At 43.1% G+C, this 26,825-nt stretch overlaps 1 protein-coding gene across 4 annotated transcripts in view; it reads left to right on the forward strand.

Moving 5' to 3' along the window:
• hspa12a (heat shock protein family A (Hsp70) member 12A) overlaps nucleotides 1-26,825 on the forward strand; it is a 74,969-nt gene that overhangs the window by 15,119 nt on the left and 33,025 nt on the right. For 2 of the 4 annotated variants that reach the window (XM_084949605.1, XM_084949607.1), the window contains exons 2-4: nucleotides 15,830-15,906; nucleotides 16,391-16,518; nucleotides 21,420-21,606. In XM_084949605.1, the coding sequence (XP_084805731.1) occupies nucleotides 15,830-15,906; nucleotides 16,391-16,518; nucleotides 21,420-21,606 (392 nt within the window). The remainder of the gene's footprint in view (nucleotides 1-15,829; nucleotides 15,907-16,390; nucleotides 16,519-21,419; nucleotides 21,607-26,825) is intronic. The other 2 variants (XM_084949608.1, XM_084949609.1) reach the window with 1 other exon arrangement.

Here is a 26,825-nt window from a genome sequence, read left to right on the forward strand (position 1 = left end):
TGGGCTTCCTTATCACAGAGGAGGAGAATGCTTTAAAATCAAAGTACAGAGGCAGGCTTAGTGGACGTCTGGAGCTCTGTTTCCTGAGAGAAGAGATTTCATGTTTTACTCAAGTAGATGCGGATCCTACAGAATCCACTTATTTTTCAGCTCAAATTCAGAGCTGTATAGAATTGGAAATATAGAGACACTCCCAATAACATTATAAGATCACTCCCTACTCCTCTGGAACAAAGGACACAAAGGACCAATCAGAGCAGTGGAGATAATATGCATCCACTTTAAATCATAAGGACTTCACTTCTTTGTAGCCTCATTCAGCATTGTTTACTGCCACGTATTCAACATACATGCCTGTAAACAACACTCCAGAAATGTCTCCCCTTATAATTTGAGATTGTGCAAAAACATACCTTCAAGAACGAATGATAGCGTATACAAGCCAAACAAAAAGAATTGGAAAACAAGGAAAGAAACCTGATCATACGCATAAACAGCTGGGCTCAACAAATATTCTGAAGGAACTGAGTACAGCACATAAAGAACTCAGTAACTTATCCGGTCTGTAACTCATTAACCGTTTCTGGGTCCTAAACTCCGTCCGCTTCAGGTCCCAAAGTCAAACAAACACTGCGGCATCACTGAGAGTTAAACTGTCTAAATTCTTTCATCTTTAATAAAATGATCAGCGTTGCTGCTCTACCAGGTGTAACAGTTAAGTTTAACATCCAGGCATCCATGAGAACAGGATTTACGACATTTAACAGAGTTAGAAGTTAGCAGGAAGTTAGCTCGCTAGCTTCCACCTAAACATGATATAGCATGTTCTGACTGAGGGATTTCTGAAAAATTCAAACGTACAGCTCTGCTATCACTTCCAACATAAATGAAGACGGAAAACTAAACAGCAGTGACGTTTGTAGGGTTACTGAAGTTGGGCTAGCTGGTATATGCTACGCGATCGCTCCTTGAGCTGCTCCAATCAGCTGATTGTGAAAGGAAAATGGCGCCTTTGCTCGGCTTGACTTCTACCTGCCTGCGTTGTGTTGTATTTTATGCTATTATATCAGCCCTGATGTTTAATTTATGGAGCTATGCTGCTGTGATTTACGACTGTTGTTCCTTCCTTACTTCTTGCTACCTACTGAACGTGCCCTAGGCAATTCCAAGAAGAAATCGAGGAAAAGAGGCTGTAGGGCCGGCATCCAGGTACACATTAGATGAGCCTACAGATCGGAGATTTCCCGACTGGTCTGCAGGCGTCCCCGGTTTCTGCTGCCAGTTACCCTTCCGGATTTGGTTGGAAACGTGTACTCGCAGCCACTACAGCGTGGATCCTGCCCATCTGATGCTCTACTTTTTTGTCGATTACCTCTCCACCGCTGTGTCCTCGCAGCCTGCATCGCAAAACCGGTGGTTGGTCCCGCCGGTTCCGTGGCACTGCTGGAAACCACGCTTGCGGACACGGTGTTTGCTGTCAGTCGGATTGTGCTCCTGAACGCCCGCTCCATCGCAAACAAATCCTTCTGTCTGAATGAGCTCTTCACAGGGAAAAACCTGGATTTTCTGTTTCTCACTGAAACATGGCAGAGGGATGGCGAGTTTATTCACCTAAACGAACTGCGTCCTGCAGACTGCTCCTACTTGGGCACCCCCCGTTTAGGTCGCTGTGGTGGAGGACTTGCTGTCGTCTTTAAGGAGAGTTACAAGCATGCAAACTGAAAACTATTCTTCTTTTGAGTCGCAAACAATTAAGGTGGGCTCTACACCTTGTGTTTTAGTCTATCGCCCTCCTGGCCCTGCTACTGTGTTCTTAAAGGTTTTTATGAACTTCTTATCTTCTATTAGCTGGAGAAAGTTTTAATTCTTGGGGATTTTCATATTGATGATGCCTCATCTAACTCTGCAGCTGAACTGTTATCTATATCTAATTCTTCTTTTAACTTTACCCAACCTGTCTCTGGTCCAACCCATTTAAAAGGCCATACCTTGGACCTTGTCTTTTCCTTGGGCCTCAACATTGGCAATGTGTTTGTTGAAGATGTGCATTTGAGTGATCATAATTGTGTCTTTGTTGAACTAAATTTTAGCTCTAAACACACCTGTGAAGTTAAAAACTCATAGACACATCACAACTGAGACTACTGCTGAGAGGTTCTCCATTATGTTTGACAATTCTCTACTTTTTACTGGAAACGATGTAAATACTCTTATTCAGTCCTTTAATAGGGAATGCGCATCCATTTTGGATCAAGGGGCACCTATTAAAACAAGCTCGGCCTTACAAAAGAAGACAAGCCCTTGGATAAATGAGTCTATCTTAAGCTTAAGGAGAATGTGCCGCAAAATAGAACGACTATGGAAGAAAACCAAACTTGAAGTACACAGGCTCCATCTTCGAGATCTCATGCTCTCCTTAAATGATACAGTGAAAACTATTAGATCTGAATATTTTTCTAGACTCATATCAAAAAACAAGAGAAATCCCAAGTTTCTTTTTGACAAAATCAGTGCTATTGTGTTCCCAGATGTGGTACCTTTAGATGTACACTCTAAGGTAGAGACTAATAAACTCCTCTGATCTTTTGTTGATAAGATTAAAGACATCAGTGCTAAAATCTCCCCAAAGTTTTCTTGTTCTCTGAGTGAGGCACTCCCTTTGCACTCCGGGTCAACTTTTACAACTGTGACATGTGATGAAATAGCAGCCCTGTTGGACAAAATGAAGCCATCCTCAAGCCCCTCAGACATTATCCCCACTATGCTTTTCATCAATGCTTTTGACACCATTGGTCCTTGGGTTGTGAACCTTTTTAATGTTTCTCTTCAGACCGGGGTGTTCCCCAGCTTTTTTAAAGATGCCACTGTGGAACCAAGGCTCAAAAAACCTAATCTGGATCCAACACTACTTCAACATTTAAGACCTATCTCCAAACTCACATTAATGTCAAAACTCTTTGAGAAGGCAGTAGCTGTCCACCTTACAGCATACTTGGAAAAGCACAACATCTATGACCGTTTTCAGTCTGGGTTCCATAAATTGCATTCCACTGAGACAGCACTACTGAAAGTCACTAATGATATTATGATGTCAGCAGACTCCGGATAATACACAGTCCTAGTCTTGTTAGACCTTACCTCAGCCTTTGATACAGTCAATCATACCATCCTGATAAACAGACTGAGAGACCTGGTTGGTATGTCTGGCTCTGTTCTACACTGGTTTTCATCTTATATATCTGAAAGGAGTTTTAGTGTGTCTGCAAGTCAGATCATGTCGGAATACAGGGAGTGCAGAATTATTAGGCAAATGAGTATTTTGTCCACATCATCCTCTTCATGCATGTTGTCTTACTCCAAGCTGTATAGGCTCGAAAGCCTACTACCAATTAAGCATATTAGGTGATGTGCAACTCTGTAATGAGAAGGGGTGTGGTCTAATGACATCAACACCCTATATCAGGTGTGCATAATTATTAGGCAACTTCCTTTCCTTTGGCAAAATGGGTCAAAAGAAGGACTTGACAGGCTCAGAAAAGTCAAAAATAGTGAGATATCTTGCAGAGGGATGCAGCAGTCTCAAAATTGCAAAGCTTCTGAAGCGTGATCATCGAACAATCAAGCGTTTCATTCAAAATAGTCAACAGGGTCGCAAGAAGCGTGTGGAAAAACCAAGGCGCAAAATAACTGCCCATGAACTGAGAAAAGTCAAGCGTGCAGCTGCCAAGATGCCACTTGCCACCAGTTTGGCCATATTTCAGAGCTGCAACATCAATGGAGTGCCCAAAAGCACAAGGTGTGCAATACTCAGAGACATGGCCAAGGTAAGAAAGGCTGAAAGACGACCACCACTGAACAAGACACACAAGCTGAAACGTCAAGACTGGGCCAAGAAATATCTCAAGACTGGTTTTTCTAAGGTTTTATGGACTGATGAAATGAGAGTGAGTCTTGATGGGCCAGATGGATGGGCCCGTGGCTGGATTGGTAAAGGGCAGAGAGCTCCAGTCCGACTCAGACGCCAGCAAGGTGGAGGTGGAGTACTGGTTTGGGCTGGTATCATCAAAGATGAGCTTGTGGGGCCTTTTCGGGTTGAGGATGGAGTCAAGCTCAACTCCCAGTCCTACTGCCAGTTTCTGGAAGACACCTTCTTCAAGCAGTGGTACAGGAAGAAGTCTGCATCCTTCAAGAAAAACATGATTTTCATGCAGGACAATGCTCCATCACACGCGTCCAAGTACTCCACAGCGTGGCTGGCAAGAAAGGGTATAAAAGAAGAAAAACTAATGACATGGCCACCTTGTTCACCTGATCTGAACCCCATTGAGAACCTGTGGTCCATCATCAAATGTGAGATTTACAAGGAGGGAAAACAGTACACCTCTCTGAACAGTGTCTGGGAGGCTGTGGTTGCTGCTGCACGCAATGTTGATGGTGAACAGATCAAAACACTGACAGAATCCATGGATGGCAGGCTTTTGAGTGTCCTTGCAAAGAAAGGTGGCTATATTGGTCGCTGATTTGTTTTTGTTTTGTTTTTGAATGTCAGAAATGTATATTTGTGAATGTGGAGATGTTATATTGGTTTCACTGGTAAAAATAAATAATTGAAATGGGTATATATTTGTTTTTTGTTAAGTTGCCTAATAATTATGCACAGTAATAGTCACCTGCACACACAGATATCTCCCTAAAATAGCAAAAACTAAAAACAAACTAAAAACTACTTCCAAAAACATTCAGCTTTGCTATTAATGAGTTTTTTGGGTTCATTGAGAACATGGTTGTTGTTCAATAATGAAATTATTCCTCAAAAATACAACTTGCCTAATAATTCTGCACTCCCTGTATACAGAGCTGCTGTATGGAGTTCCTCACGGCTCTGTACTGGGACCTATTCGGTTTTTAATATACATTCTTCCTTTAAGCCAGATCATCATCCATTGGACGTAAAACGTACAGCTTATTGCACCAGCAGCATCTGCTCTTATATAACTATCATTAGTTTACAGCTTTAAGTGTTTAAGGTGCTAACTAAAACTAAAGACAAGATGATAGTTTATTCACTTTTCGGTTTTCGGTTTCAGCCAAACCGATTTACTCAGGAACAAATAAAATACTGAAAAAAGCCAAACAATAACATTTTTAAGTTATCTAAGTGACTTATATATCATGTTTAACCTGAGTAGCGAAAGACAGCGGGGGGTTTGAAAACGATTTTCCGGGAGTCCGGTGTTCTCACGGCTCTAGTGAGCCTTGCCCCCGGCTCACTATCGAGCTAGTGGGTAACAGACGTCTCCGAAAACGTCGGAGCACTTTTGAAAATATGTGGTGTCTTGATAAACTGAGCAGATATTTGAAGTTTACACAGCTACATTCTCGCCTGAAAATATGTTAAACGTTTATTTTGTGACCCAGAAAGAATAATAAGAGTAATATTAAAACTAACTAGCTGCCGCCATTGTTGGAAACTGAGCAGGGCCGTGCTATGAATTCTGGGATAGGTTGGGCCACGGAGTATACACCCGACCCATCCTTCAAATCTGGCGCATTTGTCGGCTGCATTTCTCGGTGTCTTCGAATTTGGACAGTGTCGCTGTAACGTAATCGGCCTACACATGCGGCCACAGGAGGATGCGGTTCCTGAATTTGGACCAAGCTACAATACCGGACACAGCTTCTTCTTCTTTGGGGTTTAACGGCAGCTGGCATCCTTGTACATGCAGTGCTGCCATCTTCTGTTTCAGTCCGTTATTACACTCTTAAATCCTACTACTTATTCCTGCGTCTTTTGGGATCTTACAAAGCTTCAAATGACGCGTCGACTATTAAACTAGTCATCGGCGATTTTAATAGTCGACGTAATCGTGACTAGTCGACTAATCGTGGCAGCCCTAATGATAATACATGGTTTTGTCTGCACAAGACTCGACTCACTGTAACGCACTCGGCTCTCACTCACTGTAACGCACTCGGCTCTCACTCACTGTAACGCACTCGGCTCTCACTCACTGTAACGCACTCCGATCTCACTCACTGTAACGCACTCCGATCTCACTCACTGTAACGCACTCGGCTCTCACTCACTGTAACGCACTCCGATCTCGCTCACTGTAACGCACTCGGCTCTCACTGTAACGCACTCCGATCTCGCTCACTGTAACGCACTCGGCTCTCGCTCACTGTAACGCACTCGGCTCTCGCTCACTGTAACGCACTCGGCTCTCGCTCACTGTAACGCACTCGGCTCTCGCTCACTGTAACGCACTCCGATCTTGCTCACTGTAACGCACTCGGCTCTCGCTGACTGTAACGCACTCGGCTCTCGCTCACTGTAACGCACTCGGCTCTCGCTCACTGTAACGCACTCCGATCTCGCTCACTGTAACGCACTCGGCTCTCTCTCACTGTAACGCACTCCGATCTTGCTCACTGTAACGCACTCGGCTCTCGCTGACTGTAACGCACTCGGCTCTCGCTGACTGTAACGCACTCGGCTCTCGCTGACTGTAACGCACTCGGCTCTCGCTCACTGTAACGCACTCGGCTCTCGCTCACTGTAACGCACTCGGCTCTCGCTCACTGTAACGCACTCGGCTCTCGCTCACTGTAACGCACTCCGATCTTGCTCACTGTAACGCACTCGGCTCTCGCTGACTGTAACGCACTCGGCTCTCGCTCACTGTAACGCACTCGGCTCTCGCTCACTGTAACGCACTCCGATCTCGCTCACTGTAACGCACTCGGCTCTCGCTCACTGTAACGCACTCCGATCTCGCTCACTGTAACGCACTCGGCTCTCGCTCACTGTAACGCACTCGGCTCTCGCTGACTGTAACGCACTCGGCTCTCGCTCACTGTAACGCACTCGGCTCTCGCTCACTGTAACGCACTCCGATCTCGCTCACTGTAACGCACTCGGCTCTCGCTCACTGTAACGTACTCCGATCTCGCTCACTGTAACGCACTCCGATCTCGCTCACTGTAACGCACTCGGCTCTCACTGTAATGCACTCCGATCTCACTCACTGTAACGCACTCGGCTCTCACTCACTGTAACGCACTCGGCTCTCGCTCACTGTAACGCACTCCGATCTCGCTCACTGTAACGCACTCGGCTCTCGCTCACTGTAACGCACTCCGATCTCGCTCACTGTAACGCACTCGGCTCTCTCTCACTGTAACGCACTCCGATCTCGCTCACTGTAACGCACTCCGATCTCGCTCACTGTAACGCACTCGGCTCTCACTCACTGTAACGCACTCGGCTCTCGCTCACTGTAACGCACTCGGCTCTCTCTCACTGTAACGCACTCGGCTCTCACTGTAACGCACTCCGATCTCGCTCACTGTAACGCACTCGGCTCTCACTGTAACGCACTCGGCTCTCACTCACTGTAACGCACTCGGCTCTCACTGTAACGCACTCTGATCTCACTCACTGTAACGCACTCGGCTCTCACTCACTGTAACGCACTCCGATCTCGCTCACTGTAACGCACTCCGATCTCGCTCACTGTAACGCACTCCGATCTCACTCACTGTAACGCACTCGGCTCTCACTCACTGTAACGCACTCCGATCTCACTCACTGTAACGCACTCCGATCTCACTCACTGTAACGCACTCGGCTCTCGCTCACTGTAACGCAGTCGGCTCTCGCTCACTGTAACGCACTCGGCTCTCGCTCACTGTAACGCACTCGGCTCTCGCTCACTGTAACGCACTCCGATCTCGCTCACTGTAACGCACTCCGATCTCGCTCACTGTAACGCACTCGGCTCTCGCTGACTGTAACGCACTCCGATCTCACTCACTGTAACGCACTCGGCTCTCACTCACTGTAACGCACTCCGATCTCACTCACTGTAACGCACTCGGCTCTCACTCACTGTAACGCACTCCGATCTCACTCACTGTAACGCACTCCGATCTCACTCACCGTAACGCACTCGGCTCCTCACTCAGTGTAACGCACTCAGCTCCTCACTCACTGTAAAACACTCAGCTCCTCACTCACTGTAACGCACTCGGCTCTCGCTGACTGTAACGCACTCCGATCTCACTCACTGTAACGCACTCGGCTCTCACTCACTGTAACGCACTCCGATCTCACTCACTGTAACGCACTCGGCTCTCACTCACTGTAACGCACTCCGATCTCACTCACCGTAACGCACTCGGCTCCTCACTCACTGTAACACACTCAGCTCCTCACTCAGTGTGTTACAGTGTGGTTTGCTAAGCAGAAAACAAAAAACACCTTACCCGTGTCGTCGAGGCAAACAGAGGGAGGGAGCAATACTCCAACAATGGCACACTGTGTATGCTGACCGTCTTAAACAGAAAGCCAGCTTCATAAGCAGAGAGTCGACATACCTGGTCATCACCTGTTTACACTTTTACCTTGGGGGAATAGATACTGGACATTTAAAACCAGGAAAGAGTGAAGAGCAGCTTCCTCCTCATGGCTGTGGCCTTTATTAGCAAACTGTTGGGACTGATTTAGTGCACGGGCACATGCACATCTTTGCAGTCATGTAAAAAAACAGAATGTCTGCACTTGCTCTCATAACAACAACATAATGTTTGCAAATATTCCTGTTGTTTGTACATAGCTCTTGTCACCAAACAAAATGTCTTTGTATCTTTCTACAATGACAAATATATGATCTTAAATGTTGAATGTGCCTGTTCAGCTATGTTATTATGATGTCAGAGAGGAGCCTCCACGTTGTGGAGAGGCCAGTTGTAGTGCTGGGTGTCATCACTGATTTCTACAACTGATTCAGTTCGGAGTAACAAGATTTCGATTTGATTGAATTCAATTCAGTTTTGACTCAGACAGGCAGAAATATTACATTTATCTTGGATATGTACTGCTGAAAGAAGCTTGTAAATTATAAATATTTAATTCCAATTTTTTTGACTGTTTCTCTGCAATTACAAACTCGGTGTAAACTATCTTGGTATAAAACAAAGCTGACACTGTGAGACTTCATCAGAGGTGTGAGCATCACAGCAGATGCCTTTGTGTCAAAGTAACTGAGGATAAAACAGAAAAACATGATGGAGATTTTCCTGGCCTGGCTTTTTATAGCAGGTAAAAAACCATGTCTTGACCTGTGGTTTAAAGTAATGTAATGCTGCAGCTACACCAGCTCACTCTTGTTTCTTTCTATAATGTTATTCAGCTTTTCATCCAGTGAACAGTGGTCCTTAATGGTCCAAATTATGCTGAGTTTTATTTAATGATATAAAAATGCCTCAGTCTTGCACATTATTATCAACATATACTGCACAATAACTGTATTGTTGGATACATATTAAGAAGTATTCTGTCAAGAAAAAAAATATTTGCAGAATTAGTGGAAATCAGGCTTTATTCTGTTCTCTTCTACTGTTTAACATTGTTCTCGAGTGTTTAGCTGACAGCTTTAATGCTTTTTTTGTACAGTCTTGTTCTGTGACAGGTTTCTCTCTGGGTCGTGAAGGCTGAAGACTTACTGATGACGTACTGTCTCTCTTAGTATAAAAGCATGTATTGGAGTATTACTTCTTTCAAGTTTCTTTTAGTTAAAACCAAATTGCTTCCATGTCTCATGCTTTGAATGCTCCTCAATGCATTGATCCTCATTCCCAGTGACTCTTTTACCATAAACTCTGGCCAGAGTAAAGGAGTAAAGGGAACGTGGCCATGCTATGATCTTGTGTCATGTGATGCTGTGTGAGGCAAGGCAGGTTAGGACAACAGACTATCACAAAACAGGAAAAAAAAAAGAAAAACACACTCCATGCTCAGACTGACTAAAGACAGAGAGTGAGAGAAACGTGGAGACAAGACAGAGACTTGACATACATAACCAGACATGACGACACACAATCAGAGGAGGACACCACAAGGAGAAACTAAGACAAACTGCAAACAAAGAGACAAACTGGACATGAAGAGAACAAACATGAAAGCTAACAATAGCCAAACTAGAACACAAGTAACCAAAACTCAGAAGCCCTTAATTAAACATAACTACTTCATACCTTTAGTATAAGTCCAAATAAACTCAGACACCTGACAACCTCCACCACAAACGGTTTAGCAGGATCAGGGTGGAGCTGGATGGGTTTGGGGGGTTGAGGCTAGTAAGCAGGTTTGGTGAGGGATGTTAACGGGGTGACAGTGGAGCTAAAATTTGGCTCGCCGCTTGGATCTTTTCCAGATCCGTGACTAAACTGTTGGAAGAGATAGCAAAGCCATGGAAGGTGGTGGACCGTTGAAGAAAGGCACAGTTCTCCAGTTTACAGAATAGTTGGTATTACAGCAGTCTGTTTAGCACCGTCCTAAGGGGAAGATGTGCACCAAACTGTAGGCGCTGCACGGGTCCAGTTTAGTAAAGTTACTGGCCTGGGAGAGGGAGTCGAGTGCAGTCGAGAGCAGAGGGAGGGGATGGCGATTCTTGATGGTTAACTTATTCAAACCCCGACAATCAGTACAGTTTTTTTTTTTTGGTCTCGTTTGGTTCTTTAGGCGTCCAAATTGATGTCTGAAAGCCAACAAAGATACCTGACGGATTTACTTTGCCAAGTGGATCATCATGGCCTTGCCGTTTTGGTCCATTTGATCGACCTTTGTTGTTATTTATTTGATTTGATTTTCAGTTGTTTCAGATGGGACAGGCATGGCTGGGGGAAAGGGAGAAAAAGTTGAAGGAAAAGAAAAACAGAGGGGAAGAGGGACAGTGAGAAAGGACACTTAAAAAGAAAGAAAATCTCCTGGATCCTGTTGAGAGAAAAAAAAGAGAAAACAAGCAAAAAAAGAGACCAACATAATAAACACAGCAACACTGCATTAATCTAGCTAGCAGTAAATAACAGTAAATACTAAATATTGAATGTTGGTGTGCAGCACGCAGGACCGACAGCACACAATGTGCTTTGAGGTAGCAGCTAAGAAAGGTGTAGTTTGTGTCTGTCAACACCTGTGTGGATGAGAGCACGTGTATTCGAAAGGTTTCTCCAGGCCCCAGACATCCAGAGGCCCCAGAGTGCGAGAGCCCAAGGAGGATCATCGGAGAGGCATCTGTGCCCCCGAGACAAGGGGTCACTCAGCAGCCACGGAGCAGAAGTCAGAGGGGGCTGCAGTGGCGTGCCCGCGGGCTCTGCCAGCAGCCAGCTGTGCCAGCAGCCAGCTGTGCCATCCTTCTTCTTAACAAAGAAGAACCCAGCGGCGGCTGGGAAGGTGGAGGGTCAAATAAAGCCCTGTTGGAGAGCCTCTGTAACGTACTCCTCCATAGCCTTATTTTCCCTAGGGGATAGGGAGAGCAGGTGACCACGAGGGGATACCGCTCCATGAGGGAGCTCGATGGCCATGTGGTAGGACATGTTGGTTGGACCAGTGAACATGATACTGGTCTGGTATCAGATTGGGTATGGATCTGAAGTGACAGGAATGAAACAGTCGACCGGGGTTAACAGAATGTAGAGAAGCTAGATTTTGGTCAGTGGAGTCGAGAGCCTCGAGAGCGGTGAAACGCTTCCTTAAGCAGGAAGCCAGAGGCGGTGCAGCTGTAGCTCTCTGGAAGCAGAAGTGTTTAAAGACCCTTCAAGGTCGTCACATAACTCGTTGGTATGTCTTTAGAGTGAGATCTACTGTCTCATTCAGTCTCAGGAGCCTCACATCCAGTCATCTCATCTCGGACGTAATCGGCCAATCCCTCCATTAAAATTGATCAGAGTTCTGAATTTCTGTAACAAGCGTTTGACAAGTTTGCCTGCTGCATGCCTTTTCTAGTGTTTTTGAAACATCTTTGAGTTCAGCCCTTTGTAGCCCGATTCTTATCATTTCCATCAAATGATGTGGCATGCTTCACATTCCTAACACATTACACCATCCATAGCAGTGAAGCATGATTATTTCCCATTGAGATCTGATGTGTTTTCATTGTCTTATTTACTATCATCTGATAAATTTCCTAGCTATATTGTTTTCTCCTTATTCACCTTGTTTTTATGGAAATGTGTTTCAGTGATAGTGATGCAGGAACTGTGTTGCACATTAGTGCAAAGCTGTGACAAGTTAGTAACATTTTAAGCCATGTTACACGCAGCTTTCTTTTCAGGGGCATGTATGGATAAATATGACTAATATGTATTTGATACTTGCACATATTGGTAGCTTCTCATTTACCAAACCTAAATGTCTTTCCTTTGTGTGGTGGATAATCGTGCTCATACTGTCTCAACTCTCACAATCCAGAAATATGTACTGAACAAACTTATGACAATGAAAGCTCGTTTACAGAACGCCTGGCATTAAAGGAACATCTGTTTGGATGTACATAATAATATTCATGTCCTGATCGTTAACACTCCTAAAAGCCATTGGGGTGCTCTATGACAAACAAATACTTTAGCTTGTGTTCCTTGAGAACAATAAAGATATAGACTCTGCTCTGCTTGTGCTTTTATTTGACCAAAAAGGGCAGTGGGATTAAAAAGCGTGCAAGAAAAGCAGGAACACTCCGACCTGCATTGTACCTAACTCGATGTGCTCTACGGTCCCTTATAGTAATATTACCCTCTTGGTTGTCATTGGTTGGCTTGAACAAAGCATGGTCATCTGGAGGGTTTTCTGCCAGATGAACAGATCTAACCCTGACCACAGGCTTTCCTGTGTTGCACCTAAGCAAACTGCAGGAGGAAACTAAGAATATTTTCAAAATGAAACGATTAAAAACATATTTCTAATCTGTGGATCTCAGTCCCCTGTCACTTGTTTGACCCAGTCATCCACTACAACGTGCCCTCTGTGTGGACTCTTCATACTAATTTACCAGGCTTTTGTCTCTTTGTTTAACAGGTTGGTTAAATGTTACTTTTTGCATTTTCTTGTTTGATCATTTGGAAACATAAGGGCATGACTAATAGTTTAACCTTTACTTTGGAAAATGAAATCTTAGGTTTGAACATCATATAGAGTAAATGTAATAAATAACACTTTGTTTTTAAAGCTTAGTTTCTATTTTGCCTTAAAATTGATAGATTTGTGAATTAAAGTTCAGCGACTTGAACTCTATAAAAAGTTCAATGAACTTTAATTATTTTTAGTGGATTGAGATTGAATGCAGTTTAATTTAATGTGCACTAACAGTCCATCATGTTTGTTTGTCTAAAATGTTTTCAATCGATAGTTTTCATATAGATAGTATAGAAATGTGATTAATGGGGAAGAATGATGACTTGGTTGGACAAACCCAGCAGTGTTATCACTGTGTGGAAGACACAGGGTTGCCGCAGGATGACTTAAATTATTGTGTGATTGTCATGGATGAGAGAACGGATGAATGCTGGAGGGGAAGAATTAGAATTTCAGCGTAAACATGCCTTAGACATTAAATGAATCACTGAACAGAAGTGAACACTCTGCTGGCACAGAAAGAATTGAAATATTATTTATTATAAGATTACCGTTTACTTTGCTAATTGTGATGAGATTTTTCGACCCTTTGTTGGGAATAAAACTCCAGGTTGTAAAGTGATTTGGGGGAGTGGACTGTGGCTAGATGGAGTCTAGCCACAGGTGGTCTGTAATTCTGCACTGTAATTGCCTGGCAAAGTGTATTATGGGTCTTCAGACCACTCATCCACTCTGTAGGGGATGGCAAGAGAAAAGGGTGAATGAGCTGGAAAAATAGGATGGATAACACGATGTCCCGCCGTGAGACAATTCTGCCAGACACTTACAATATGTCTGGGGAGTATTATTATTGTATGCATTCAAAGAACACTTTCACTGAAGGTTATTAAGCCAGACTAATGAAAATGATGGAAGCAAATGGGTAGACAACCTCCTATTCTACTGAAATGCCATTGTGTTTTGAAGACAGGTGTAACAGACATTTTCTGCACTTTCCACACAGAAAATGTTGTCATTTGGCTGTTTGACACCCACAAAGCAGCATCCTTTCACTTCTGGGCCATTTACAGAGTTCATGGTCAGCAGCCTCTGCAGGAACATGGTTTTCTTTGGTGTTCTGGGTCATTTTTTTGGTGCTTACCAACTATGGAAGCAGCATGTCTTAGTTTCAGAGCCTTATTGCCTTCTTGTGTTCAAGAAAAAAGTCAGTGTGACCATGGAAATCTTTAGTCAGCTGGCCTTGATAAAAATTTGTTATGTTTATCGTAGTATTGTGCTTAAAGTGTGGAGCTAATTTAAGTCAGTGGCTAAGCCAGGCTTCTGTTAGCAGTGTCCTTTGAATTACGGTGTCGTCTGGATGCACTGAGATCAGGACACCCCTGCTAATAGTGGCTGTCAGTTGATTATTTAACCAACAGGAAGTTTATTTTCAGGTTTAATTAAGTACTAATTACTAAGTTAATGTAAGTCTGTCATTTTTAAATAAAATAATATCTAAAAGTTGTCCCCTAACAGGAGTATGGCTGCATCGCAGGGTTGAGTCAGCCAGGAGTCGACTGATGCAGGAAGCATGCTGTGCATGTTGTTTTTGTAGATGAATGAATGGTTGTCTCCAACAATGTAACGTTTAAGAGTGCGTATGGCCTCAGCCTTAGAGGCTCGTTTGTGGGTAATGTGAAAGGTCAGAAGATACAAGCAGATACATTAAATGTTTTGGTTTGGGATAAAAAAGATGAGCAGGAAAGAAAATGAACCCTTGTCATAAAAATGTTCATTTAAACTAGCTCTGTATCATATAGACAGTGCTGGGAAGGTTACTTTTAAAATGTATTCCACTACAGATTACAGATTACATGCCCCAAAATGTATTTTGTAACGTATTCGGTTACGTTACTCAATGAGAGTAACGTATTCTGAATACTTTGGATTACTTATTATATTATCAAACGTTTTACAACTACATGAATGTCCTATTGCTGTGTGATTTATTACTATTACTGAAGGCTACTCTCCATACCAACACCAACTAGATGTTTAAATCTTAATATAAATGAGTAACAGTAGGTGGACATTAGGTAAGGCTGCACTTTTTGCAGTGATCTCGTATAGAAACTATTCCACGCGTATATAAAACAGGTCCGCGGCTCTGAACTGTAGTAAAGGGACCTCTGGCTAATACGTCGGGTTCGTGTCGGCCTCGTAGCCGAAAACTAGCTTTACTTTGTTGTCTGGGTCGACTTTGAGACAGAGAGAGGCGTTGAAAGGCTGCTGCAACAGAGCTTATTGTTTCAGAGGAAAACAGGAACACGGTGTACAGTCGAGTCTTAATAGCTTACTTACAGCTGGGCTCGTCAGGCTCTCTGTTTGGCTGCAGTGGTTATTATTATATTTACATGCTTCATACCTGGAAGCCTGGAACAGTCTGCCTATTACCATCATATTAAATCATTTTTTGAATAATACTTTCAAAAAATCTTTCTTCACGTCATTATGCGGCTGCAAGTAGAGGTGACCTGGGCCGCGAGACTGAGACACAGGCACTGAATGGCACCTTTTTAAACAGTAACTTTTAAACTAGCAGAATACAGTAACTCATATTGTATTTTACATACGTAACACCGGTACATGTATTCTGTTACTCCCCAACACTGCATATAGATGTATAAATGATGACCTGCAGATCTGTAGTCCTTGTTCACTGCACAGTAGCAAAAGCTTACAGCTGCACAAATGCATGGCATGAAAAGAAGGTGCATAAAATGAAAAAGTATAAAAGGAATAAATTTCCTACTGATGTTCAAATAAAGACATGCTTTAAAAATGACACGACAGCGTGTAACTTTATATAAATAATCAATAGAAAGTGAACTGCACCGTGGGACTGCATAATAAATCCTTTTCTGTCTTCATGTACAGATGCAATGGCTGATCCTTCTCCAGCAAAGAGCATGGGCGACCCTGGAATTACACCTCTCTCTCCTTCACACACTCAGGTGACTCATGTGTTCATGTTTGTAATCATTGTTCCTACAGGACGAGTGTGATCTGACGCGTTTCTTCTCCTGTTTCTCACATTGTTCCTGTCATTCTGGTAATCTGATTACCTTTGTATCATGCTTGAGTGCCACAACACCTGGCATTGGAGAGTCATGGTCTATTTAACATATCCTACAGCAGTAACAGCAAAGTCCTTACAAACTGTTAGGTAAAGACAGTCTGCTCTTCACTCATATATGTTACATAACAGCAGGACACCAAGACTGAGTAAATGCAGAAATAAACCTGCAGTCTCCATCATCATTGTGCCATTCAAAGTGAACACTGAACATCCTGCAGATATTTACTCACCTGTGATATCACTTTACCATTTTGATGTTATTATTTTTTATTTGCATATACTGATTGGTTGTTTTGAACTCATCCTATGCCATCATATGTCCTAACACCATCAAACTGTCTGTTCCTCTTTGTGCACAGCAGAATGATACAGACCAGGTACCGTCAGGGCCGTCCTTTGTGGTCGTAGTTGCCATTGACTTTGGCACCACATCCAGCGGTTATGCTTACGCCTTTGCTAAGGAACCAGAGTGCATTCACACCATGAGGTAGGCTGACACTGCAATGGAAACTGAGGTGGAATGTGATGGTGGGCTGGTGGGGCACTGAACTTGATCAGTTCGACTGTGAACAAAAATTAAAAACAGTCTTTTATCACCAAGGCTGAAGGAAGATGTTCTGGCAGGCAAATGAAAACTAAATGTAGCTAATTGGACATGTGACACAGAAAAGTGTCAGCAAAACACAGACAAAAGAAGGAAGAATATAAACTTGAAGTTACTTTTTAATGTTTAATCGATTGCGCTAATAATTTAAAAGATTCATTTCATGATGAACATCCAGCATAAAGGTAAAAACATTGCTTTTGTTTGCCTGTTGGAGTTTAATCTGTGAGACTGTGCGCGGAGACCTCTGGCAGGCACAGAGGTAACTGGAGCTGCACAGGGCACTGGCTCAGCCCAGGCAGCGCTGACACCGTGCAGTTCCCCGGGGGCTACCTAGCCTCTGGGGAGGGGAGTGAATAACTGTACCTAAAGCAGCTAAGTTGTGAGAAACACCCTGGGTGGGAATGAGATTTTCTCCCTGCATAGAGATAATGGATGGCTGAGAGGGCGACAGAACTGGAGATTGAGCTACAGGTAGCAGGGACACTGAAGACTGAGCTGAAGGCTGCTGGGCACGGCCCCAGAATAAATAGTCCCAAAGTCAGAAAACCCATGATTAACGTCTCTATCGCTCACCACAGCCGGCAATTCAGAAGTCTCGGGGTCTAGCTGAGGCGAAGGGCGTCGGCGGCATGATCGCCGCTTCCCTTTTGAAGGCTGGACCGACGGGCCGGGCGGAACGTCCTCCGGCGGGCTGGTCGGTTTGTACCGTCACGGCTTGCGGGATGAGCCGTGTGGACCCAAGATGCTGGCAGCTGAGATGAAGGGGAATTTTATTGAAGGTGGAGATACAAACAGAACGGCAAAGGCGTGGAGGAAACTAAGCAAAACCTAAACTGGAAAAAACTAACAAAACAAACCTGAAACGTTAACTGGAGACCCGAGGAGAAAAACATAGGAACACGCAGATACACAGGTTGACGGAGGGAAATAACGCAGACGAACCGGCAACAGGCTGGAGAACACACAGGGCTGAAATACACACAGCAGTAATCAAGGGATGGGAGACAGGAGGGCAACACAGCTGGGAGAAGTCAGAGCTGACGGGACAGGGGAAACGTACCGAACACACTCACATGAGACAGAGACCTTCAGAATAAAACAGGAAACTCACAGAGCCAGACAAGACACTGAACAGACAGATTCACAAGCAGAATGACACCATGGACAGACAGAGGGAACACAGAGAAGTGTGAGCACAGATAACTCTGGGAAACCAAATAACAAAACCCAAAAACAAGGACTCAGCAGTTCTACAAAACTAGGGAGCTAGAAATACTAGGACAGAAACCAAAACACAAACACTCATAATTCATAATAACATCAAAAGTAAAAGTACAAAACCCCAAAACACTGGGTCACCGACCCAGGACTGTGACAACAATTGTGCCGATTAGTTGGCAAGTCGACTAGTAACGCACAGTCCTAATATACAGATGTATATGTATATATTTATGTCTGACCTCGAGGTGATAACATAGACAGGAAGTCACCTAGGATTTTCATGTTGGTGCCCAAACCACCTGAACTGGCTCCTTTTCATGTGGAGGAGCAGCGGCTCTACTCTGAACCCCTCACTCTGTCTCTAAGGGAGAATCCAGCCACCCTTCAGAGAAAATTTGCTTCTGCTGCTTGTATCCATGATCTCTGTTTTTCTGTCACTATACAAAGCTCGAATGCTTGTGCTCTGTAATTGACAGCTAATTATTTGTGCCCTCCTCAACAAGACAGACTGGGAAGACTGGGAACATTGTACAGGGATCGTAGCAACGTGCTGGCCATCCCATACTCCCCCCAGGATACTCTGAGGGATGTTGTCGAATGCTTTCTCCATATTAACAAAACACATGTAGACAAGTTGGTGAATCCCCCTCAAATATGATTTAGAACTGGCCCAATGTTCCAGAATGGAAACTGCATTGTTCCTCTTGTATCCAAGGTCAAACAAACTCTTCCTTCCAGCACCTTGGCATAGACTGTTCTCAGAGAGGCTTAGCGTGTGGTCCCCTGTAGTTGGAGCACATACTCCAGGCCCTTATTCAAAGATAGGAACTATCACCCCAGTCTGTCAGTCCAGAGACACCGCTCCAGATCATCACTATGCGTTTAGGCATGCTACGCTCGGTCTGTCCAGGACTCGCCCCCACTACCTGATCCAGCGCACCACCAGGTGTCTTGATGCTCAGTTCTGTGCATCTGGGAGAAACGTTCGTCACTCAGCAAAGTGACTTCTTCAGTGGCCAGTCTTTTAGTGATAAGGATGTACACGTCCTGGAGAGAGAGGAACACTGGAAGTCGCTTGGATGAGTGACTTTCAGCTTCCTATGAAAACTTCTTACCCAAGACCAATTTGTCTTGGGGAGACCCTACCAGGTCTCGGGTGAGTCTTGTACTCAAGGTCAAGGTCAGAGGTTATGTTCTCTGAAAATCTTGTGACTGTGACAGCTCAAGCAGGAAGTCACCTAGGATTTTCAAATAATTCTATACGTGCATCTTTTAGGACTCTTAAAGCTTTAGAAGCACAACTTCATATTAGAAAGTTATAAATATTTCTGGATACTGGATTGTCAGCTTTGAAGCAAAGCCATGGAAAACTAAGACACAATAAATTCTTGCATTTCATTGTGTGTTAATGAAATATTAAAAGTAACAATACAAGGAGTTTTATTGTGATGATGGTGGGGTCATAACTCCACAACAACACCCTGAAATGTCTTCAGTTTAATACAAAGGTTTGCAGAAGATGTTGAATGTCCCTCAAAATTACCAAAAAAGAAAGAAATAAGAGAACTATACGTGAAAGAGAATAAATCCCAAAACTTGATAAACAGTTAAAAGTTCAGATAAAACATTCACAAAGGCGTAAACATTTTGATATATTAAATTCATTTTGAAATGTTAAATATCTTCTGCATCTTTTAGCCTGAATGGATTTTTTTTCACAGCTCTTGAACTTTTATGGGCTTCCTGATCTTGTCCTTGGGTAGCTGTAAACTGTGATTTCTGTTCAAGTTCTGTTTTTATTTGATTATGTTATTCTTGCTTTAAGTAATTAATATTAGTAAGTATTAAGCTATTAGTATTTGAATAGAGCTGTTTGTTGAATTTAATTGAATTAAACAGAGAAGACGCAGCCTTTAATGAGGTAAACTGGAAGCAGTGATCACTTGTAGGAATTAGATACAAAACATATTTTACCACATAACTCAGTATGTGTTACTGAATACGCAGAGGTCGAACAAAACAGTACAGAAGAAATCCTATATCACACGTGACATTACCATCATATGAGGGGAGGCTCGAGTGAGTACGGGCAGACTTTCTGTTGGTGTTCTGGCTAAAAAAGATTAAATAGGCTACTGTGAAGTCGTAACCACAACTTTCCTTATTACACAAAGAGATACAAAAGATTTATTTTTCTGGCACTTAAAAATCGTACGAAAACACCAATAAAATACATTTTGTGAAAACTAAAAATAAATAAATAAAAAAACGGAGCACTTTTCAACTTTGAGGACATGTGTTGGAATGACCATAAAACCTCTAAAGTCCTTGACTTAGAGACACAATAATTATTGTATGCATGTATTACGAGAGCCGTAACAGCTGAACAGCCCTTTGTCTAGACTCGTCGTCACCAGGGATTGCATTTATTTTTCCAAGCTGCTCCAACACTGCCTGCTGGCATTTACAAACAGCAGATTTGCCATTTTAAAAAGTGTGATCTGTACTTGTGCCCAAATTCTGCTGGTCCTCCGGTAGAACCAGTCGCTGCAGACAAATTATATAAAGGAAAATGAAAACACCTGTAAGCGTTTAGCTTGGATATGTCCGAAGGCCAAAGGGGAAAAGGCGGAGCCAAAAGCAGACTGAAGAGATGGGAAGGTTCACAGGAATGCAAGGTTTATTTAATCTTTTCCTCAGGACAATTAATCACAGGTCCAGGGGAGAGACTAGAGTCACTGGTAAAGGCTTTACTAAAACAGGGAAAGAGGTCTACAAATACTAAAGAAAGCAATTGTGGAAACGATAAGTTTCCACATTCTGATTGTTTTGTGTGATTCTGAGTGATTTTGAGGTGGATGGGCTCAACCTTGGAGGAGAAGTGCATCAAAAGTCTGACGAAAACATGTGACCAAAGACCAACTCCTTAAGGCTTTCCTGGACAAATTTCAAGTTGCTGGGGTCAACCACCTCAAAACCTCACCCCAAAGTGTAAAACATGGCGTTTCATGTTCCCACTAGGTGGCGCTGTTCCCTCTGTCAAATAAATCAGTTGAAATGTGTTCAGGGGCTGTGGTTTAGATCCGATAAAATCCCAAAAGTACAGTGGCTGGTTATGGCAAAATCGTAATTTATAATAAAAAAACTTTGAACAGGTGTGAGGCATGTGCAAATTTTAATGAGTTTGTCAGTATGTTAAATCCTTCAAAAAGGCAGTTAAAGACGGAAAATAAAACAGAGTGATTACAATAGGGCTGGTTAACCCCAGCCAATAGGTTTAGAGGTGCAGGAACAATAGGGCCCTAATAATAGAAGTCCTCTGTTTGTCCATAAGTGCTGGGGTGTGAGTGAGCCAGTGGGTTCATAAGGCCTCAGAGAACTCAAAGAATGATTTAAAGGTTTATTTACAAGTTTGCCGTGAGTTGTGGAATGATGCTTAATTCTTCCTGAATAATCAGTCCTTACCCAACATTTGTGACAATCGTTAACAAGTTTAGCTGCTGTATTCACTTAAAAGCAGATTTATTGCACATATATTGATAACTGTCGTTTTTTTCCAGGCGTTGGGAGGGTGGGGACCCAGGCGTATCCAATCAGAAGACACCGACCACCATCCTTCTCACTCCAGACAGGAAGTTCCACAGTTTTGGTTATGCGGCTCGTGACTTCTATCACGACCTGGACCCCAGCGAATCCAAACACTGGCTTTACCTTGAAAAATTCAAAATGAAGCTCCACACCACTGCAGTAAGAACATTGACATTAAATTTTACTTTCTAGTCTTTCTGACCACTCATACTGCTTCACAGTAAGGAAGTCATTAGCATTATTCTATACATACTACTTAAAATCACACACTAATATACAAAACAGAGGAATTCAGAGGAATTCATTGTTCAGTATTTTGCCCAACACATAGCATATACACACATTACATCATGAGTATAGCAGCTCGTTAGGTCACTCTTCTTCCAGGCGGGATCAGCACAGGCACACTCCGTCGTCACCACTCAGTGACTGTCTCATCTGATGGAAAATGTGACGGTCCTGCTGTTTGGGCAAACTAATCGAACAAACCTTAATATCAGACAAAGATGAACCAAGTAAATACAAAATGCAGTTTTTACTGCTCAGGTGTAAAAGGAGGGCGTTCAGTGTGGACACCCAAGTTTGTGAAAGGCATATCTCAAGAGCAAGGCAATGTAACATTTTGAAATTGACACCATAGGCATATCTACAGGCGACCACCAGTATTTTTAAAGATTTTCACTTTGGTGGCCGTATAATCTCATCTGTGATTTTTATAGGTGTTGTGTTCTAGCTTGCACTGGTTCATAGTGGAGTGTGAAATGGTAGGAATGAGAATCAGCCCCTTCAGAAGCTATGGGTCCTCAGCAAGGAAAGGTTGGTGTGCCCATTCCCGATCGGTGATGAGTTGTTGCCCCTAAGCCTTACCCTCACCTGTGGTCATTAGTTTTGAGTAGTGACGGAACGGATGAGATTGTGGATACAAGTGGTGGAAATGGCTTTCTCCAGAGGGTCGATGGATTCCTTGGAGTAAAACTGCTACTCCTCCACATCAAAAGGAACCAGTTGAGGTGGTTTGGGCATCTCATAAGAATGCCACCTGAGCACCTAGTCGATCATCTTGTTAATAATTTTATCTCCTCACTACGTACGACTCTGGATACTGTAGCTCCTGTGAAAACTACGGTCTCAAATCAGAAGTACCTGCCTCTGGATGGCATTACCTTGGCCTCCAGTAACACTGTGAGGAACCTTGGAGTCATTTTTGACCAGGACATGTCCTTCAACGCACATATTAAACAAATATATAAGACTGCTTTCTTCCATTTGTGCAACATCTCTAAAGTTAGAAATATCCTGTCTCAGAGTGACGCTGAAAAACTAGTTCATGCATTTATTACAGGATCAGACCAGTAGCAGAAGTGGTAAGTGAATTATGTGTGTACTCAATCCATGATAACAGGGTGGACCAGGACAAGGGGTTATGTGACAGCATGCAGTGGCGTGTTGATTCTAGTTCCTGATTTAGCCTTTCTGTTTGGCTGTTGGTTTGTGGGTGGTACCCAGAGCTCAGATTGACTCTGGCGCCCAGAGCTGTGCAGAATGTTTTCCAAACTTGTGAAGTGAATCGGGGACCTCGATCTGAAACTATTTCCTGAGAGATGCCGTGGAGTCTGAAAACATGATCGACTAATAGCTGAGCATTTTCTATGGCAGTGGGCAATTTTCTAGTGCAATGAACTGTGCTGATTTAGAGAACCTATCTACGATGGTGAGAATGACATTCCTCCCCGAAGAGGCAGGGAGACGGTGAAGAAATCTAAGCCTATGTGTGACCAAGGGCGGTGTGGTGTCAAGGTAACTTTATTTATACCCATAGCTAAATTTGCTTTACAGAAAAAATGACAGCATTTGGCATCCCTTCAAAAACACACATACCTAGTAAAGATATAAACCTCACTGTGGCACATATATAGTAATTTAATATTTCGAATCAAAAACAGTTCTTATTTAATTCAGTGACAGCAACGGGGACAAAGCTATTTTTATAACGCTTTGTCCTGCATCTCAGAAATAGAAACCTCCGTCCTGAGGGAAGAAGCTGAAATTCACCCCTTAGCGGATGGGAACCATTTTTAAGGATTGATAAAGCCATCCTCTGTACCTGCTTAGAGTACAGGGAGGCTAAACAAGACTGTGGCTCACCTATCAGACGACTGGACCATCCCACTATCTGATTCAGAGAGTTTTTCTCTGTGACAGAGGTCTGACCGAATCATGCCACCAAACAAAAGGATAAAACAGACTCAATAAAAGAACGATAAAACAAAGTTAAAATGTTTTGGTCAATGTGGAAATGAGCAAGTTTCCTAAGGCAATAAAGGTGCTGGTGACCCTTTTTACAAACTGATTTGCAATTTTGATCAAAGTTCAGTTTTTCATTGATTATGGTCCCAAGATATTTATGATTGTACTTGCTCTATTTTCTGACCTTTAATTAAAGTGACTGCGTGCCCATTTTGTTGTTTCCTAAAATCAACAACCATATCTTTTGTTTTAGATATGTTCAGCTGGAGATAAGACTCCTCACACCACTGAACAAAGTCATCAATGACTGGACCGTGGTTAGTTTCACCCTCTTTCAGTAAGCTGACAATAACAGAGTCATCTGCATATTTAATGATGGTCCTGTTTTCATATCTGCTCTGACACATGTTTGTATAGAGAATGAATAATAAGGGAGATAAGACGCACCCTTGAGGAGAACCTGTGGAGGAGAACACTGGGTCAGACAGAACCCCAATTAAGAGCAGAGCAGCGGTCCTCAACCTTTTTTGCGCCACGGACCGGTTTATGCCCGACAATATTTTCACGGACCGGCCTTTAAGGTGTCGCGGATAAATACAACAAAATAAAACTAGTACCGGTACCGAAAAAAAGAAGATTTATTCATAACACACGTGAAAAGACCCAGGAAAACAGAGTTAACGATAAAAACGATAACAAAATAACGCTGAAAACCGATAAAAACCCTGAAAACCATACATTTCACACCTGAGCCTCAACTCTCGCGGCCCGGTACCAAACGACCTACGGACCGGTTCGAGGCCCGGGGGTTGGGGACCGCCATAGCCCGATGGCGATTTTTTTTTTTTTTTTTTTTGGAAGGGTATAAATAATGAAAGGTGTTGGATTGGCCAATTGGTCATGATCGACTCTGGGCTGGACCAGTTACAGCCGAGGAGGTCGGATGCACCCTCCCCCTTGTTTAGCAATCTTATAGAGGAACTAAAGAAAATGTAGAACAAAAAGAGGAAAGGAGGTGCAGAAAAAATTAGGGCCAAAAAGAAACAAGCCCTTCAGGCAGACGCTGCCAAATGTGTAAAAATAACTGAATTGTTTGGCGGTAGCTATGGCATAGCTTCCACAGATTTAGCAACATCAGCAAGTGGTGGAGGCCAGCAGGTGGATAAGGGAAAGGGGAGGCAAGAGGAGGAGAGACCCGAGGCAGCCGCCGGTCATAGTGGCAGAGGAACTGAACTTCAGGTAAGTTAGGACCTGCTGTCTATCTGTGTCAGATATAAACCAAGTTTAGTTGTAGTTTGTTTTTGTTGTGCTGACTTTTTACAGTCGCTTAGAATAACTGGTACTGCGTACTAGCTAGCATGACGGAGTTTATATAGTGCTGGGCGGGTGCTATGAATTCATAGCACCCGCCCAGCAATATATAAACTCCGTAACTTAAGTTACTGATAGTAAATTTTATTTTATGCTTAAGGTTAGTTTCTCAAACTCCTCAAAATCTTAACAAATTGTGCCAATCCTTACATGTTGCACCAGGCTGATTTATCATCAAAGGTGGAGAAGTCTGTGACAGAGGAGACAGAAGAGCAGGAGAGAGAGATGGAGATGGAGAGATGACTTTATGTCATCCATGAGGGATGCATTTGACATATGTTTCACATATTATAGCCCAACAAGTTACTTATAGCAATTTAAATACGAGCAATCAGTTTTTGGCAAATACCGGAAATCAGTTTTTGGCAGACAATCACCTTTTGGCACAACACCGGCTATTGCAGTTAATAATACAACAGCTTCTTGCCATTTTTTGTGTTTCTTTTTATCGCTGTGTAACTGAGTTCAATTGAAAGCCTGCATGCGCTAGTACCTCTTGCCACAAGTTCCCAGAATCCTTTGCGGTTTTACCCCTGAATGACGTCACATTTTTGGTGGGCCGGTCTCTAGTCAAAATGCCCGGGCCGATTTTTTGTCCCAGTCCAGCCCTGGGGACCGCTGATTAAGAGGACCTGAGGGAAGCTCGGAAAGCTAAGCAGAAGTTATTTGGAGAGGAGAGTGACTGCTGTTGGTTGAAAAGAGAGGTAAAAAACCTTCAGTGGTGTGGAAACATTATGGGTTCGCGGAGTCAGACGTGGATCAAGTAGACACAGTGTGTAAACTTTGCTACGGTGTCGTAGCTGCACCACAGAGCAACACTGCAAAGTTCACTAAACATAGATGTTTACATTTTTCATTTATTTCTTATATTGCAAACATTTGCACTGTTATCAGTATTTGCACTATTTTATATTATTTTTTGACAATCTTTAAAGTCATTATTCAACACATTGTTATGGTTTTTTTTTTATTTTTGTTTTTTTTTTTGCCTGTCCCGTTTGGCTCTTTTGCCATCAGAATTATTGTCTAAATGCGAGGAAAGATGCCCAACGGATTTACTTTACCAAATTGACCATCCCAGCCTCGCCGTAATGGTCCATTTGATTCATCTTTTATTGTTTATTTTATTTATTTATTTATTTATTTATTTATTTATTTTTATTTTCACTTGCTGGATACTGGACAGACTTGAATGAGGAAAAGAAAAGGGAGAAAGGAAGAGGGGGGGAAAACAGTGGAGAAGAGGGACGGGGATAAAGGGCAAAAAAAAAACCAAAAACCAACTAAATAAGCAGACAAAAAACAAAAAAGAAATACATATATCGATCACCTGGATCACCTGTTGAGAAAGAAAAAAGAAAACAAGCAGAAGAAAACGAGAGCAATAGAATAAACAACATCACGATGATCTATGGGAATATAACAGTAAATACTAAATATTAAACATTATTGTGCAGCACGTAAGATCGACAGCGCACAGTGTGCTTTGAGGTAGGAGCCAAAAAGGGTGTAGTTTGTGTGTGTGAGCACCCGTGTGTACACCTGTGAGCATGGACGCGCTTGTTTTTAAAAGGTTCCTTCATGTAATGATCTGCTAGAGGGTGTGGGGGGGCCACAGCCCCGCCCACCAGGGCATGAAGCAGGTATGGAGGAGATCCAGGCGCCAGACATCCAGAGGCCCTCAGAGCACAAGAGACCAAGGAAGACCAACAGAGGGGCAGCTGTGCCACTATCCCAGAAGGAGCTGAGGAGAGTCCCAG

The sequence above is a fragment of the Perissodus microlepis genome, chromosome 13 (assembly GCF_051167445.1).
Source record: "Perissodus microlepis isolate ML-2025 ecotype Zambia chromosome 13, ASM5116744v1, whole genome shotgun sequence".
Taxonomy (NCBI): Eukaryota; Metazoa; Chordata; class Actinopteri; order Cichliformes; family Cichlidae; genus Perissodus; species Perissodus microlepis.